At 45.6% G+C, this 18491-nt stretch overlaps 1 protein-coding gene across 1 annotated transcript in view; it reads left to right on the top strand.

Moving 5' to 3' along the window:
* Positions 1–18491, top strand: part of T265_07809 (hypothetical protein) — a gene marked incomplete at both ends in the record, with an annotated part of 35674 nt that overhangs the window by 11203 nt on the left and 5980 nt on the right. The window contains 2 exons of the mRNA XM_009173438.1: positions 2151–2273; positions 16102–16197. Of these exons, the coding sequence (XP_009171702.1) occupies positions 2151–2273; positions 16102–16197 (219 nt within the window). The remainder of the gene's footprint in view (positions 1–2150; positions 2274–16101; positions 16198–18491) is intronic.

Genomic DNA, 18491 nt, shown 5'->3' with positions numbered 1-18491 from the left:
GGACTGATACAGCTGCCCAGGTAAACAAATTTGTCTACTACCTCAATCGGTTCATCCGCAAGCATGAGGCTAGGGTTTGAGCCCACCCAATCTTGCAGTAGCACTTTACACTTTGCACCTCGCATGTTTGGTGCGCGGAGTTCAAACCCCAGCACGGCGAAGATAATGCACTACTGATGAGCTCTAATAAGAGCGAAGCTCGAGGCCAGTGCTTCCCCCCCTTTTGGTGTGAACTCACCAGAATGATTGTGCCAGGACACGAGGACGACTGAGAGATGTGAGTTTGCATTCTAAAAAACTTCCGCAAACACCGACACTCAAAACAGTGTTCAGCAGGTTTCAGGCTACTTTGGTGCCACCTGACTTGGAAGTTCTGATTGGTGAACCGAACAATGGACACAGCCAAGGTATGTTATTGGGTCATCGTTTGAGGCGTCGGGCTGTCCACTCACATCACTCAAACGCAAACTTGTTCACGTGTGCAGAAGTGAAAAAATACGTTGCGCCCGGCGTGCGTTGGTTGCGGGCGTAGTGGTTACACTCTCGCCTCGCACGTCAGGCGTGCGGAGTTCGAACCCCAGCACAGCCCAAGATATGCACTGCCTATGAGCTCTACTACGAATGAACTCGAGTCCATTGCCTCCCCCCTTGGTGTGAACTCACCAGGATGATTGCGCCAGGACATGAAGACAGCTGGTCAAACGTGGAAGATGTGAGCGTGCATTCTACAAAATCCCGCAACCACCCACAACCACCAATTGCTTTAAATTAATGCATACAGTAGATGAAGCTGCATTCAAAATCATGGACCGTGTCTAACCAGACAGGTCAGCGAAGTGCAGCTGAATTACTCACACTTCATAAGTTACGCTGATTAGAATACCAGAGGACCGTCTGTCTCGCAGAGCTCTTTTCTCCTAGCTATGTACTGGGTGGAACCGACAGAGGGGTGGACCATGTAAGACCTGACAACGAAGTATGAAAACACTAACCAGTAAACTTAGTCAGGTCAACAACTGCTGCTTCTCTGAATGGGAACCTCGAGACTAAACTCACCAACGGTTAATGACACTGTCCCAATCACGCAGTCAGCCATGCTCGTGCATCAAAGCTATCGCCTTCAATGCGTAGCTACCCAATTCCTGAACTAACTGAACAGGCCGTCGTCACCAGTGCTTGGATGTATGTCCAACACTGTCCCACTTTCTGGTGGTCGAAACTGTAGCATCTGGAACGTGGCCAGTGCTTGGATGTATGTCCAACACTGTCCCACTTTCTGGTGGTCGAAACTGTAGCATCTGGAACCAATCTGTCTACGTGTGGTAGCGGTGTTTTCCTCAGCTTAGTTCTCGGTCTGAGCCTCCCAAGCTAGCATTCACGTCAAAACAATCACCAAAGGTGTACAAGGTATATTAACACCCAAGTCGAGAGCAGCGCCTCATATATATAGTGTAACTGGCAACAACTTTCTGGAATTTCTGACGCCTTCTGGATGCGCCATTGGCAACCGGCATTTGGCCATTACTGGGTCATGTTTGGCTACTGGGTGCAGACTTTCGGCCAGTCAGATCTCAGCCTGATGCCGGACCGACAAGCGTTCCGAACTTTTGGCCAATTTCGCGCGGGATAGACTTCTCGACCGTAGCAGCACCTGGCTGCGAGCGGTACAGCGAGATCCGTGTGAAATTCCGCCTAACACCATGGTACACGGTTTGTAACTGATAAGTTGAATTGAAATTGAAACAGGTCAGCAGATGCCCTCCAGAGCTGAGGAGATAGTGATACTGTTTTCACAATATGTACCGGTCTAGATTATGCCGGCCAACAACTGCGACAACATAAGAGTATGTTCTGTGAGGCACTGATCCATCGTAAATTAATCATTTTTAGCCAGTTGCAGTCCTGAACTCAAATTAGTTTCTTAGCGTTGCTCTACGTCTTATGTGAATGATGGTCGTCTGAGACGCATCAGAAGTTCATACATACGTTTGACTTTCTATGCTGTTAGAGGGCAACATGGAAGCCCTCATAGTATGTGGAATATGTTTTGCACCAACTCATACTTACAGTTTACTAGCTTGTGGTCAGTTGTAGGCCGTTTCACTATGATCGATCACTATGAGTCGACTCTTGATTTGATGTCTTCATAGGTACGGAAAACCCGGCTGATGAAGACGATCGCATCAAAGCTGCCATTGATCCAAAAACCAAAGGAAGCTATGTAGTTGCGCAAAAGTGGATTCACAAGCACGATGTGATCCGATCAACTAAAGGTACGTTTCTTTTGGGTGTCTGTTTCCGTTTCTTAACTGTCCATCAATAACAGGTGCGCGTCGTGAGTATGATCTGCTTCCCAGAGACCTTTTCATCCATAACGCTCATCATCATTAACAGCAACATCAACTGGATACTGATGTTTCACTGCCGTACAACCGCAAATTTTATCCATTTATGTGGACAAAATATGCTATTCATAAGGGTGCTGAAAACTCTTCGGCAGCCCACGACCGGTTTCGCCCTACTTGAGGCTCATCAGGTAGGCGCATTCCCTGGGTTTCCGTCAACCATATGTTCTACTTGAACCCAGATTGCGCGAAATTAGTGAACTACACTCATTCACATACCAATTTGGTTTTGACAGGAGACTCACTTGGAACCCAGCTGAATCTGGTTTATGACCTTAGACAACTGAATTTGCTCATGTGCCTCAATTTTCATTTGGTACGATATTCGAGATGTCGTGATACATTGTATAATGCATTGTATTTCATGCCATTTTGATTCAAGTAGGACGTGAGGTTGACTCGGGGACTGTGCCTATCAGATGGGTCATAAGAAGGGCGAAACCGGTAGTGGGCTGTCGAAGGGTTTTCACCAACGCTATGGTTAGTGTATTGCGTGCATACAACGTGTCGGGATGCCTCGAATATCATGCCAACTGAAACCACTAACTGACTTCGCAACCTTTATTCCACGTGTATTCCCCCGTCTGATCTCGGTCGAACAGCTGCACCATATACACAGAATTTCAATGCATGTGAACATGGTGTTGAAATGTCAAACGTGATTGGATCACGTGATTTCAGTAATAGCTGTTGCGATATAGTGTTACCCTGTTCCATCGAATGCTAGTTTAGCATCAACGTCCTCCCCACGTGATGAGAATGGCTAACAGGGAATCTAATCTTTGACCGGTGGCTGATCGTTACAGTATTGGGTCAGTCGACCTGTGTATTGTTTGATACAGAGGATGACTGCAGCTCATATTTAGAGTAAGTGAATCGGCCTGTACATTTAGTTCAAAACACAACAATTCGTCTCTTCTTCGTTCAACGAGAGAAGTGCTGATTCATATCCCCCAGAAAAAACTAAGTCCCACCGCACCGTCGCCACCGTCAATTCGTCGTCATTTGAGAAACCAGTCAGTACCTGATCACGTGATGTGGTTGCCGTGTTTGAAGGTTAAGTGGCGCCGTATCCTGTCTAAATACGACCTAATCACACAGGTGATCGGCCGCTCGTGACCGAACGGCTAATTGTTTAAACTGCTAGCCCGATGGTGGCAGGTTTGAAACTTTCGTGGACTGCGCACTGTTGATGATTCCCAACGAGAATAAAACAGCTGTACAGTGCTTCTCGGCTTTTCAGCGTAGATTAGCTTTGCTTAGAAGACGAAATCTCAGTTGGAAGGTTCTCATCCCCCCACCATGTTTTGAAACCGTACCAAATGATGAGTGGTTTGTTACGCACTGATGCGCACTACTACTTCAATTCGTTTATGTAAATCTCAAATTTTGCTTCTCTCCAATGTTGTGCCTTGTTAACGATTGTGCAACTCTGTATCGGTCGGTCCCCTGGCTTCCTTCTCCGTCCACTACGGTATATCAAAAGGCACGGTAGCTCTACAGCCCTTTATGCAGGTAAAGGAAAATTACTACAACTCTATTTGTAGGGTAGTAACAAGGTATTCCACAAGGTCATGCCAGAATCTCCTTCAGGGGTGAGAAGCGTCAAGTTAAATATGCTCGACTCAGATTGACTGGCATTCTGATCAATCAGAGAATGCCTTCTTTTGGTCCGTATCCTGCACGTGACACATCCGTCCAAATGATGTGATGTTCGGTTATTAGGGACGGCTGGCCTCCGGACATCCTTTTGGTTGAAATGCTTTCGGAGACAAAGCGAACCGTCAGAAAAAGGATAGGGTGCAGCACTCAGACGAGTCACAAAACTCTCATCTGCGAACAATTTTCGTTAGGAGTCGAGTATGCAGGGGATATTTCCCTGACAACACGATGCTCAGGAGTTTGCTGAAAACCCCTCAAATGTCTATCAACGGTTTCGCCCTACCTGGGCTCCTGGAGCAGGCATAGTCTTCGAATTTCCATCAACCCTGTGTATCACTTGATCACCTAATTCCACGTAACTAACGGAATAGACCCATTTTCAAATCAATTTTACGTTAGCGGGGGGCTCAGGTGCATGTCTTTTTTATGCTGTTCGTCAACTGAATTTGCCGCACATAGGCCACCTCATGTCATACATTGTCCAAACGTAGCAAGTTGCTGTTACCTTGATTTTGTGGGTGATTCACCGATTGACCAATATGAGAATCGCTGTGCTCTTCTTTTGGCAGAATCGCTGTGCTCTTCTTTTGGTGACCGTAGACGAATTCATCCTTCCTGATCATGATCCCGTAATGTATCACCCATCTTTCAAAATGGGGTCACGATGTTTGCTTGCCTCATGTCATACATTGTCCAAACGTAGCAAGTTGCTGTTATCTTGATTTTGTGGGTGATTCACCGATTGACCAATATGAGAATCGCTGTGCTCTTCTTTTGGCGACCGTCGACGAATTCATCCTTCCTGATCATACTCCCGCATATTAACGAAAAGACCTGTGCTCCTGGTAGTGGACTCGGATCACCAACCGGATGGGTAATCTAACCCTAACAACCCACCCACCAGGGGCGCTGCGTCACGCTGTATTAATGTACAGTGATTCTCCGCATACTTATCTCATACGAGGGAAGTTTGTCAGCATCTTTAGCGGGTCTCATGTATGGCTTTCGCACAGACCCATCCATCTCAGTTGGTTGGGTACTTGTCCATCAAGCGGAAGGTCGGTTGCTCGAGACCATTCTAAGATGTGTTTGTACGTGGGCTAAAAAGCACTCGGAACTCTAAACACATTTGTATTGAAGTCCGATGTCAAGACTGCTGACGTGTTTCGCAAATGACGGTGAACTACAGACGAGACCTCGATTCCCTACCTATGAATGTAGTTATTTAATCGATGACATTGTATTTGTTTCACTCACTTTTAACTAGGGCGTATCAGCTTCGCTGGAGCTGAAGGTAACTTGTTTGCTAATCGATTCCATCAGAGTGTGGTCTTCTGTTGACACGTACACAACCCACCTGACTGTTTTGCTACTTCGGAAATCCACTGGATCTGGTATTATACGTGCTTTTACATGTCTGTGACGAATTTGGTTCTTATTTAGATTGCTTCTTATGTTCACGGTGTCTCATCACCCCACGCTTACCGCTTATGCGAGTAGTTTCTGACCTGTTTGCTACCGAAGTCCATCGTGAAGAGCAGGACTGTCACGGTAATCCCATTTGTGTCGTACCTGTATGCGAGTTAGCAGTAGTGTTCAAATCCATGCATGTCCAGTTCAATCACGCAGTAGGGTTGTTGGAAATTCAAGTCCTAAAAAGACAGAACCGGTGCTAGCCTGTCAGACAGTTTTCATCAACCTTACAAGTAGTATTGCATCAGGGAGAAATATATCGTTATCTTGAATGTCAGCCTGACTGAACCACTGGGCAACCTTTGCACAGCACTTTCGGTTGCCTCAATTAGAGACTCCTTCAAGTGTCACACTAAAACCACTTCAGTCTAAAATATCACCTGTCTCCGGTATCTAGTTCCAAGAGGATTATCTGTCGGCTAGGCACTGCTGGAAAGCAATAAAACAGTATGAATCAAGAAATTGACACTGACTGTTTGCTTCGGATAAACCATTACTAAATTTAAAGACATCTCCATCCTGGGGTGTTCTGAGATCGAACTTTTGCACTAAACCTACTAGATTCACTTGCTTCCGGATCATCGGATTTGCTGTTCAAAGTCCAGTTGGTACGTAGTGCATTAGGACTCTACTATTTTACCGCCAACCCACCCTTCCGGGGATGGAGATTCGGTTTTTATGACTCTGAAATGGAAACCGAGTTGAAAGGCAAAATGACATGCGCTGTTCATGTCTCAACACTGCTTCTGATATCGGCCAGCTCATCAGAATGAAGTTTTCCTTCATTTAATCTTTCTGTACGTGTTTCTACCAAGATGGATCCTTCGTTGGGAGGTCCGTTGTATGTATTATCTTGATGCCATCGCCCATAAGTCACCACTAGAAATGGTAGGCTAAAAGTCTCTCTGCTTCGTGGTGTTCTTTTCTCAGAGAGATCACCTCACTCAGAATAGCGGATATTGTTTTGGGGAACTGCAAAAAACGCTGTCAACACAGAACAATTAAAAAACGACAGCACTTACCCCTTCATTATCTCTCATAACTATACCTTGAAAGTAAGTCAAGAAATTCGTAATGCACTACTCCTAGGGTTGCTGAAAATTCATCGACAGCCCATGACCAGTTTCGCCCTTCTTGGGACTCATCAAGTAGACGCAGTCCCCGAGTGTTCATCAACCTCATGTTCTACTTGAAACCAAATTGCACGAAATTAGCGAATATACACTCATTTGCAAACTAATTCGGCTTTGCGAGAGAGTCATCTGGAACCCAGCTGAATCTCTCGTTTGTGAGGCAAGTCAAAAAATGTTTCGTGCACCATGATTGGGAATTCTTCAGTTCCAACCTTCCGCCTCTTGTACTTTAGTACCCATTGTTACACTATTAGTGGGCAATATCTGCGGACTAGCCTTGTCTAGGCTTGGGCAACGTGGCAGTAGCCCACCCCTCGTGCTTCCTTCGGGTGACACAGCACGCCTTTTCCCCTCATTATACCCGTGTACACATCCGGATAATTTGTCGCCATTCGCCATCCTATTTGCACCCAAAATTGACGTTGCATACGTTATTTGGCCTTGTCTAGGCTTGGGCAACGTGGCAGTAGCCCACCCCTCGTGCTTCCTTCGGGTGACACAGCACGCCTTTTCCCCTCATTATACCCATGTACACATCCGGACAATTTTTCGCCATTCGCCATCCTATTTGGACCCAGAATTGGCGTTGCATACGTTATTTGCCCCCGTTGCCATGGTGTTACCATGGTACAGAATCGGAGATGGGCCTACTTTTTTGACGAGGTAAAGATGTTAGCTAATAAAAGTAGCACTAGTTAATTCGCAATGCAGTGACAGTGTAAAACCTGTTGCGAATTATAGCACACGCACACTCCTCATAACGAAAAAGATAAGTAATAGATAAACACTTAGTACTGATTCACAACACGTATCGTACTTGGTCCTCTCTGAGATTGGGGCGCTCGATAGATGGAATAGCGGACTGGCATTTGCATACTGTTTGACCTGTCACATCGAATTGGGTTGGTGGACCCCAGCGCAGTGCTCAATGACACATGCAGTTTGCACTGAGCCACATGTGTATCTAGCTGTACCCAGTGTAAACCCGGGCACATAAGAGGGGGAGAATGGACAGGAGATTCAGTTCAGTTCACAAGCCATGCAACGCGGTGAATTTGTTCCAGGTGCCACAACTTTGTTCATTGAGGATAATAATGGAATGAGAGCCACTGGTTAGAGGCGATGGCGTATTCTGTTCACTGACAACTAATGGATCTGTTTATTCAGTATGGAAAAAATCGACAGCTATGCAGTGAAGGCAAGGGCGCCACTGACTGCGTGACGCAACCATATCGTCAGGATCATTAACCGTTGGTTCTGCGGTTCCAATCTGGAGAGATGACAGCTACCAACGCGACTGGGTTGAGTGGTAAAGAGTTTCATGCTTCGTCGCCAAATCACTAACTGATCACCTCTCCAGCTGATACAAAGTTGGGTGAACAGGGCTCTACAAGACATGCGAAGCATATGGTCTAACCAACGCGGTCTGTGGAGGGTGATCAGCTGATCTATCGAGGAAGAATGCATTTCCCCGAAGATCATCTGGCGTACCTCAGCATTACTGATCTGAGGTTCCAAGCACAATGCTTCGGAGACACTAATAGTCAAACGCAGTCAGGCTGATATCGAGCCGACACCACAAGTCTTGGAGGTTAGCAAACTCTGCAGCAATTTTCCTAATTCTGGAAGTGACTTCCTCTTCCATCGGTCTATTGGGAATTAGGCAACTTCCCGGATAGGCGAACTTGTTTACAAAATCGATCGGTTCACATGCAATCACGAGTTTTGGGTCTGACCCCATCCAATCTTTCAATAACAGTTTGCACTCTAAGGTTCCAAATGCATACCGAATTATGCGGGTGAATTATCTAGACTATTCAGAATAGTTTACATTAGTAAAGGGTATGATCCAAGGACAGAAATATCATCGGCGTACTCAATATCCGTGAGCGAAAGTCGCGGGATTATTTTTATCCCCCAGGCTGGTAAAGAAGACTCAACCAGCATAGGAGGAAGGGTGACGGAGGACACTCCTAGATGGACAGAAGGGAGCGGTAAGAAATGATTTAGGATGTCCTCTTCAAAAATTGTCAACTCGAAAAGATGGCTGGCTATGCACTTTCCTGGGAAGTGAGCTGTATTTAAAGAAGTCTTTCCTAAGGACAATTCTACACACTGTGAAGCACCGGCTAAACCTTGCTTGCAAATCACTTCCTGTCACAAACCGGCTTTTACTGCTACAGAATTCACCATGAACTTTTTTAAACTAGTAAAATACCGTAGATGTACTTGGTTACTTAAAAGGAAATCCCTGCATGGACACACCGTACAACACGTTTTCTCTATCCTGGGAAGAGTGCTTTGCTAGGGCTTGTCAGTATGATTCCCTTCATGATTTTGAAAAGGTTAGCCACAGTCATGTTACAACGAGTGAAGTTCTTAACAAATTCGACACGGCCTGAGCTGTGCAGTCCACTGTTGAAAGGTTTTGGTAGTCCCTGCTTCTGGACACCCATTCGTATCCACACAATTCTTATGCCATATTATTAACGCCCTGTGACCCTTACCTGTCAAGTTTGTCGTATTCCGTTGCATGCCAATTTCATGTTTTGCGTGGACCCAAGCTTTCGCTGACACACAACTCGAAGCTAACGTTGTGCATTCCTGAAAGCGAACGAGAGTCGTTGTTTCACAGTATCCATAGGCAGTTGATGCTGATCAAGATTCTCACCGCCATGTCCATGGAATGGTATGCGAAATCCTGCTAATTCCATTCACGACATTCATCTAACTTATTTCCTGGCAGAACAAGTGTCAAACTCATTCGGAGCTCTTGATTGATGTAGTCCGTGCTATACCAGCACCTTTTTATTTCGGTTATCTACGCCGTCTCGTGAGAAACTAATCAACTTTATGTAGCTACCAGTGAAAGGAAGAAGGCCGTCGCTGCGGAGTTGTTTATTAGAGAAACATCAACTGAACAGTTACAGACTATTGGACAGGGGAGCAAAAATTTCGTACGCTTCTTGTCCACAAAACTGAATATCCATCTTCTTGAGCGCGTCTTCCTGAACTTTCCTGGTTATTCATTGACTGTTACTCAAATGCAAGCAAATGCTATAAAGCGACTCCTTAAATTCCGTAATAGATCTGACTTTTCAAGAGAAGTGAAGCGGATTTACGAAAGGACACTACTAACACGCCTCATCATTAGCATCCACCGTTACACCAGGTGCAAATCAGAAAGTGCAGTGCAAAGTTAATAAAATGGAACAAACAATGATACAAATAATCGTTCAGCTGTAACAATCTTTCGATGCCTAGCTGCCATATCAAACGAACCAAGCACCGGGGCTGATGTACTGCTAAGTTACCGGAGTCTAGACAGCAGCTGTCGAGATGCTGGGGTTGGGTTTGAACCACAGACTTTCCGGTCAGTAATTTTGCGTCTTAACTACTGAACCATCTCGAGCAATACGGGGTTGCCAAACGCTGTTACAACTTAGGTCCAAAGCTGATTAATCCTATAAAATGCAAACGTTTTTTTATAGTCGATCGCGAAGCGAACCGTTTCAGCATACTTTTTTTTATCAGATTTGCCGAAAGTTTCCACACACAGTTTCTATACTTCCCATGTTTTTTTGCCTTCGGTTTCTTTATCTTTTGAGGGGTGAGATTACTCTCCTACGCGCTTCTGACCCTGCTTTCCAAGACGACGGTGAACTTGACCATTGAAAACTTTTCTTTCCTGAGGTTATCTGGACCTTCCGTGTTAGGCTTCTTCTCGTGTCTCCAAGTGATACACTCCTCCGTTCTTCTTTATTCTCCTGTACAATTAAACTACATCCAATCGCGGGAACTCCTTTGTCCTCGTGCGTTCTCCATTAGGGATAGTGTGAAGTGGTTGTGTAGCTAACTTAATGCATGTATGGAAAGCTCTTTCAAACTTCATTAAGCGCGAAAGTTAAACTCGTCCTTTGGAAACTTGAAACACACTAACTCACTTATCTTTTCACCGCCTTCCTTTCATCCACCACTGCTATGTGGCTGGTACCCCTTGCACATTTGCTCCCCATACTGTCACGTGGCTGGCCCTGTGTATTTTAAGTAATTGGCAGTTTGAAATGACTGTTGAACTCACCAAACGCCTACAATGAGACAGGTAGCGCTTTTAACTCTAAGGTACTCCCTGTTGAGGTAAATATAACCCTCAGCAGTCTTCACCATACTTATCCATTCTTTTTAGTCCTTTCAGTAGGAAAACTAATGGGTTGGTTGCAGTCGGCACTTTGTCAACGACAAGCTCCAAATGTGTCACTCTGAAACCGATTCTAACAGACTGTCCATTAGTATACGTTGCTGGTGAACATCAACCGCGATTGTAACATGACGGACCCATTAGAGCAAATACATCTTCGCGCATCATTCTTGGGAAAACCCACCATAGCACCTTGGTTTCTCATCACTGTGAACGATATTCCAACGGGTCTATTCATTGGGTCTCAAAAGTTCATCTATATTCAGTAACTGTATGGACTTGGGTTCGAAGTTTGGGGACGCATAATTGGGGACGAGTGAGGCTATATGTCAGTGGTGCGCAGTTTATCCTCGTTTTCTGTGCCAGCTAACTTAGAGGATGTGTTACCGGTATGCAGGCCAGAAACGACCACGAAGCAGTACCTTTTGTTACTGTTACTACTAACTGAATTTCACATTAGGTGTTCACAAAGGTTGTTGCTATTTCAGGTGCACGTTGAATTCAGTGCAATTGTGAAAGATTTCGCTTAGTTTCGTGAGTCATTTCTTAGGTCTTCAAACCCTACTGGAATTCTCACTTTTGATGGTTACGTAACCACCATTCTTCTCTTCCAGTGTTGGAATGAAGGTAGTTAAGTAGCTCAGCCTTTGAAAGTCGTTTCCGAGGTGTTGAGCGGAGGTTGTTTATACGGCTGAACAAAGCTGTCAGTCCTAATGCTGTGACCTGAGAGGGTAGTCTCAGTCTTATGGAACAGAGTAGAAGCAATAAGTTGAAAACATCATAAACGAGAGAATTAGCTGGATTCCAGATGAGTCTCCCGCAGAACCAAGTTTGTTTTCAAATGAGCGTATTTCGTCAATTTGTGGAGGTGATTTTGCATGCCTGTCTTGCTGTATGCAGCAAGGCTCCACTGATGGCACCATGCTGCGGACGATTCGGTATGAGGGTATCCTCTATTTATGGAGTTCGTAGTTGTACACAGGCTTGAGTCCTGTTGAGGCGCCAACACGTAGACAGGAGGGTGACTATGGCCCTTGAACAAATCATTTGGGTTAAGTGCCTTACTTCCAGGCAGTGGTGGCCGTTACAAGCTATCAAAGTAGTTTAACTCTTAAGAAACACCTGCTCCAACCCCCAACCCGGAGGACCAGGCACTGTCAGTCAGATCTCTAACCACTAACCAAACTGGTAGGAGAGACTCGGTGAATACCGTATGGGCATCCTCTAGTATAGCTTATCAGGTTGGTGAAGTACGAAAACAGCAATTAGGTTAAGTCTTCTCTACTCTTTCGTCATCGTCCGACTTGTAGTAAAAAACGTCATATCGGCGCATGAAGTAGGCTGCTACGACCGTAGTTGTCAGAAGACCTTTGATCGACAGTGACGCGTCTTTGCAGTGAGAACCACTTGTTAGGAGCGGGGAACCGTCCTAATTGATAGTTGGAAGTGATTCATTCTGCGATCACGTACCGCGTATACTGTTGACTTTATTGTTAACTTTGGTTACGTAGTATTCGGTTCATTTCGGTACTATACCACGATGTGGTCATTTCGGGGGCGAGATGGCACAGTGATTAGAGCGTGAATTTACTGACTGGAAGGTCCGTGTTTCGAACCCGACCTCTGCCTCTCGACTTCCTCTGTCTAGGCTTGGGCATCCTGGCAGTGCTTCCTTTCGGTGGCATGGCAGCTAGGCACCGAAGAAGTGTTACAACTGGACGATTTTCTGTGTGGGCTGTTTTCATCTTATATTCGTCTTCAGATCCATTGTAGAGGACTGGAAAGACGCAAGAAATTGGAGAATGGTAAAACAGAAAAAGCAACTGTGATGACCGCCCGAAAAAATTCCAGGTGAAGGGACTTGTAGCTTTTCCGATCTTCCCCCTTTGTACATTCACTTACTTACTTTCTCATATTTGTCCATCCACTGGTTTGTGGTGCTTAAAACACTTTCTGGACTCCACCAATCCACATTTTGGACACAGTTCAATGCACCACCAGAAGTAACCATTTCTGGCCATAAGCGAGTACGACCTGACAGTCGCAAGACGGCTGTGACTTAAATCAATCCTGCCCTGGTCTGGCACCGTTTCCCGCGGTTGTGACTAGAAAACCACTGCACCAGTTTCTCTGACGCATAGAGCAGGTACCAACGCGTGGAAACAGGAGAGCGGTGAGGTGTCCAAAATGTAGATCACTCATGCGTTTTGTCCAATCACAGTGATCGCTTTTCTGGCTCCCAACTCCAGTTGACGTTTTTCCAACTGGGCCGCGCTGGCACACTCATTTGCAAGCTAACTCGGCTCCCGGTGGAGAACTAACCGGATCCCCGCTGAGTAGTTTATGATATTTTCCAACCGGATGTGCTGCCGCCTCATGTTTCAATTGTCATTTGCGTGCACTTCACTGTTGGCGGAAACTCGGAGACTGTGCCTACATGATGAGTCCCAAGAAAGGCGAAACCGGTCACGGGCTGTTGAAGGGTTTTTAGTGTGCCCTGTCAAGTAAATACACTGGCTGGTAGTGGTTAATCACATGTAGCGTGGCCGCTGTCAGTGGTAACCAGTACCGATTGGTTACTACCGGCGTGTGTCATGGTGCAACCGAGTCATCGCGACGTGTCTCTTTTGATAGTATTCGAACAGGTTAAAGCTACGAATGATGGAGGAACTCGTCGATTGAAAATGTCCGTGTAATTCAGGGCTTCTGTGCATTACACTGCTCTGTCTTGATAGATTGAAAGGTTTTGTTTCCAACCTGCTGAATACAAAACGTCTTTAAACTATACTGTTCTTGCGTAGAAAAGTCCCGGACACCTCAGTGGAAACCAAACCTCATGGATTTACGAGAAGACACTACTCGCATGCCTCATCAGCAGTATCCACCGTTACACCAATGATGGAGGAACTCGTAGATTGAAAATGTTCGTGTAATTCAGGGCTTCTATGCATTACACTGCTCTGTCTTGATAGATTGAAAGGCTTTGTTCCCAACCTGTTGAATACAAAACGTCTTTAAACTATACTGTTCTTGCGTAGAAAAGTCCCGGACACCTCAAGGGACCTTGAACTTCGTGTGCCACAATAAATTTCCTGGTGAAAAGGCCTGACCGAAGACTGTCCACCCGCATCATCTGATTCACAGACTATGCGAGGTGTTCAGTTCAGTGGGAGAATTGACAAGCACTGATGTGAAGGCACCTGATTCTGTTACTTGGACTAGGGTGTTAGATCACAACAACTGAGTTTGACTCGTATGCGGACCAACATCAGCAACTCATAGTTATTTTCACCAACACACACAAACCCCGTCTGACTGATTGGTCTACTAATTCCATAATGCCCTGATTCTGGTATATCATACGTGTTCTTACTTGAACGCGGTCGATCGGTTATGCGGATTGTCTCAGCTGTGCGAAACATCGTCACGTTTCCTTCCCAACAGGTTACGTAACCAGTCTCCTCCTGCGCATATCATGTGAAACAGTAACATCACACGTTTTCAATGTCTAACTTAACGGCAACACAGCAGCAGCACATTCAGTTGCCTGAGAACATCATAAACCAGAGATTCAGCTGGGTTACAAGTGAGTCTCTCGAAAGAACCAAATTAGTTTGCAGATGAGTGTATATTCGCTAACTAACGGCAACATATTACGGTGGCTGTTTTGGGCGGTTATCATGAAAACTGTTCGTTCACACGTCACTGTTCGTCAACCTAACTGTGGCACTTCGAAGACCAGCGTTAAAACTTTTACCACGAACATGTTTTCCATGACGCTGAAAACCTCTGTGGCAATCTTAGCAGGATCTCCTGTGGCTAAGTGTGCAAAGTCAGATGCTTTGACAGCAGTGCATTTGTTCCTAGTACAAAGTTAACTAAAATATATGAAGGACTATTCACAGTCTGGCGGTGGGTGATCGAAATCCCTGTCCAATACGACATGAACGGTATGATACGCATGCATATATGTCTGCTTCGCGTGAGCTGATCTCCATTATTCAACATTCCAAATGGAGATTTCGTCATTTCATCTAAGCCAGTCTATGCTGGAAAGCATGTCTGCTTCGCGTGAGCTGATCTCCATTATTCAACATTCCAAATGGAAATTTCGTCATTTCATCTAGGCCAATCTATGCTCGAAAGCCGAGGACTTATGCATAGAGATGTTCAGCAATGCCCATCTCACGAAACTCCAGAAAATCTCCTTACTGCGACTTCCCCGATAGTAGACGTTCGGTCACGAGCACCTGGTCAGAAATGTGTTTCGTTTGCATTTAGACATCACTTTGCACGTTTGAGAACGTGATGTGGACCTCCTGACTTAAGGGCGCTATATTCCGTCCAAATGCGGGTTGGTCACATTGCTGACCAGGTGCTCGTCGCTAAATAGTTGTGTTCAAAACAATAGCCAAGTGATAGCGGGTTCGCCAGTCCCTACTGCAGTTTCGTGAGATTCTCACTACTGCTGATTTCCAACAAGGATGGAGCACCTGTGCAGTGCTTCTCGGCTTCTCCATTAAAGTTCTAAAATCTCACACTACCGGCGATAGGGTCTGCTGTATGCAGTCAGCAGCCGAGCGCCCGTACAACAGGTGGCAGTTTAAAAAAATATAAATCGTTCAGTTGTAGCACTCTTTCGGTACCTGGCTGTCATGCCACCGATAGGAAGCACGAGGGCTGGGATACTGCCAGGTTGCCCAAGCCTAGACAGGGGAAGTCGAGAGGCAGAGGTCAGGTTCGAACCATGGACCTTCCGGTCAGCAAATTCGCGCTGTAACCACTTGGTCCATCTCATCCATTCAGGTAAGCAGATGTTCAGATGTGCAGACCTGACGGTTCGGCATTTCAATTGTTTGGTACATCTGGGTCGGACTGGACATCTTCGTCCGAATACATCAGCTCCTTCGACTACAAATCACACTATCCTGGCAGTTTCTTTTCCGTAAAGAAAATCAACAGCCTTGGTGTTCGAAGAATGCTACGTGACCCCCTCCCCTCACCCCCGATTAGCGGTCGTCTATATAGATGCATGTCTCCGGACCCTATCAAACGCACTGATTTTCTGCTCCTTTAAAGTGCGATTTTCCCATTTGATTCATGTGCATCCCGCTGGAGACGGCCTACTTGAAAGAGGTTCTGCACATACTTACCTGTCTATTTACTTAGATGTCAGTCTTCTGAGTTAACATGCTTATCGTTCAATCCAAAAATTTGCATTTGCGCTCAGATGACGTCAAATCTCAATGGATCGGCCGTGAAATTGAGGATAGCACTGAATTGAGGAAGAAAACGTTAACGGCTCATGTCTCTCGGATGGTTGGATGTAAGTCTTGTCAGTTTATTCTGTTTGCACTATGCTGCATGCCTTCTCTCTCTCTCTCTTTGTCGCCGTTTTTTCACAATCCACAGCTTCTTGGGAAGGGTACAGTTGAATCTTTGTAGCACGGAAACGGGGCTGTGCTTTGCTACTGTGGATCGCACCTAAAGCTGTTCAGTCGACTGCGTTTCCAGGAGCAACTTTTACACGAGCGTGTTTGACGATTACGTTGAAATGTTCAACAAGGCTCGCGTAAATCCACAGATTGTTTACAAACCTTTTGAAATTAAAGGCTCTCAGAACGTTTGTCGTCTATCCTTGTTTCGCTTCAGTCACTCTCAAGCTTCACTAGTCTCTGCTGCGATTTGACCGGTGTAAGTCTTTACGAGGGGAGCACAACAAATTTCCCCTCGTCATTCAGACCTACAGTCTGAAAGTTAATACCTCATCATAAGTCCAGGTAATTCGTGGTGCAATCGAGTCCCAAGCGTTTATATACTCTTCCCCATTCATGCGTCTTACAAAGATGGCCAAGGCTTAAGGGACTGGGGCAACCCGGTTCGCCACTCTCCCAAGGCTCCGGCTTTATTTGAGATACGATCAGATCACGTGGTTGCTGAGCTTTGTTGCCCTGCCAGCACTGACCTTGAAGCCAATTGAAATGGTTTCTGTCCTGCCAGTAGGGAATCCTTTGGCAACTTGTTTGAGTGCTTGCTCCAATGTTTCCCGCACTGATTCTCTGGAATTCGGTTGTTTCTCGATCTCTCTGTGTGTGGATCCGATGAACCCCAGACATCCTACGTTCTCTACTCTCGCAGATAATGAACTCACTCAGTTTACGGTTGACGGTCGGCCTTTGTGCACTATTACCCGTATGTTAAAGTGCTCCTGGTTGATTGCGGACGGAACGAGAATTCAGGACACAAGTGTTTGACGACGTTTTAGGCTGCACGATTTGTTGCTTAACACAAGCTCGTCCTATCGGAAGTTTATACCCTGAATCATTCTAAAATCCTTAACTTAATCACGTAGCAAAGTCGTCGGATGTTCTTCGACTGACTCAGCTAGATCCTCATCGTAACACTTGAGGAGACAGTTTTAGATACCTCACGCGTTTTTCTGATGCTGACATGCATCCCACAGTTGGACAAACCTCATCCCAAAGTACCAGCTTGTAGTATGAGGCTATGGCTGGCTGGACACTGCACTATTGAAGAAAAATTAGATATTCATAGCCACACCACTCTCATTTGAACGGTCGTCCTGTTCTGGCGCAATTATTTCGATGAGTCCACACCAAAGAGATGCACTGGACTATGGACAAAATACCTATCTCGCATAAAGCCCAAAACTGCAACCAAAATATTGCCCAGTGGGTTTCAAGCGTGTGTCACGCTAATCTGAGTTTAAGACCCCAGGTAAGTGCAGAAGCCATCGCCTATGTTTCAGCAGAGATTTCATCCCTCAAATGAGATCAATCTATTCATCTATTCATCTGCTCAAGCATGAACACGTTCGCCTCTTCAGATGTGAAAATTCAGATGCGTCCAAAGTGTGTTGGTGGAGTAGTGGCTACACGCACGCCTCGCATGTCAGATGTTCGGGGTTCAAATCCCGGCAAGGCCATTGGATACGCACTGCTGAATAGCCCTAATGGGAGCGAAATTCGAGTCCAGTGCTTTCCTCTGGTGTGGACTCACCAGAATAATCCCGCTAAAACAGGAATACGACCGTTCAAACGAGAGTGGTGTGACTATGAACAAATTACCTAACCAGCAAAAACCCCAATAATTAGGGATCTTATCTCACGTCCAGATAGCAGTACAATCAGCGATTGGACACTTACCACTGCCTTTCTACCTTTACTAGAGGTTAAACACAGCCAGAAAGTTGCTCTTAGGGATATGATCCTCAGCACATTGTTCGTTACATTACCCCGATAGTTGTGTATTATTTCACTAAATAATTAAGGTTCATAAACATACACAAGCGCCTGTCACTGTTGAGTGCTCACCGCCGACTCAACATGATTTCCATTCCTTAGAGAAGAAATTGCCTTTGAGTTATCTCTGTAATGTGCTACTCATATGGTTGCTGAAAATCCGTCGACAGCCCAAGACCGGTTTCGCCCTTCTCGGGGCTCATCAGGTAGGTATAGTCCCCGGGTTTCCGTCAACCTTATGTTCTAATTGAAACCGAATTGCACGAAATTAGCGAATATACACTCATTAGCAAACTAATTTGGTTTTTCGAGAGGCTCACCTGGAACCCAGCTGAATCTCTCGTGTTTTGATGATGTT

The sequence above is a fragment of the Opisthorchis viverrini genome (assembly GCF_000715545.1).
Source record: "Opisthorchis viverrini unplaced genomic scaffold opera_v5_186, whole genome shotgun sequence".
Lineage (NCBI taxonomy): Eukaryota > Metazoa > Platyhelminthes > Trematoda > Opisthorchiida > Opisthorchiidae > Opisthorchis > Opisthorchis viverrini.
Note: the sequence above shows the minus strand (reverse complement) of the source record. Positions and strands in the feature narration are given on the sequence as shown.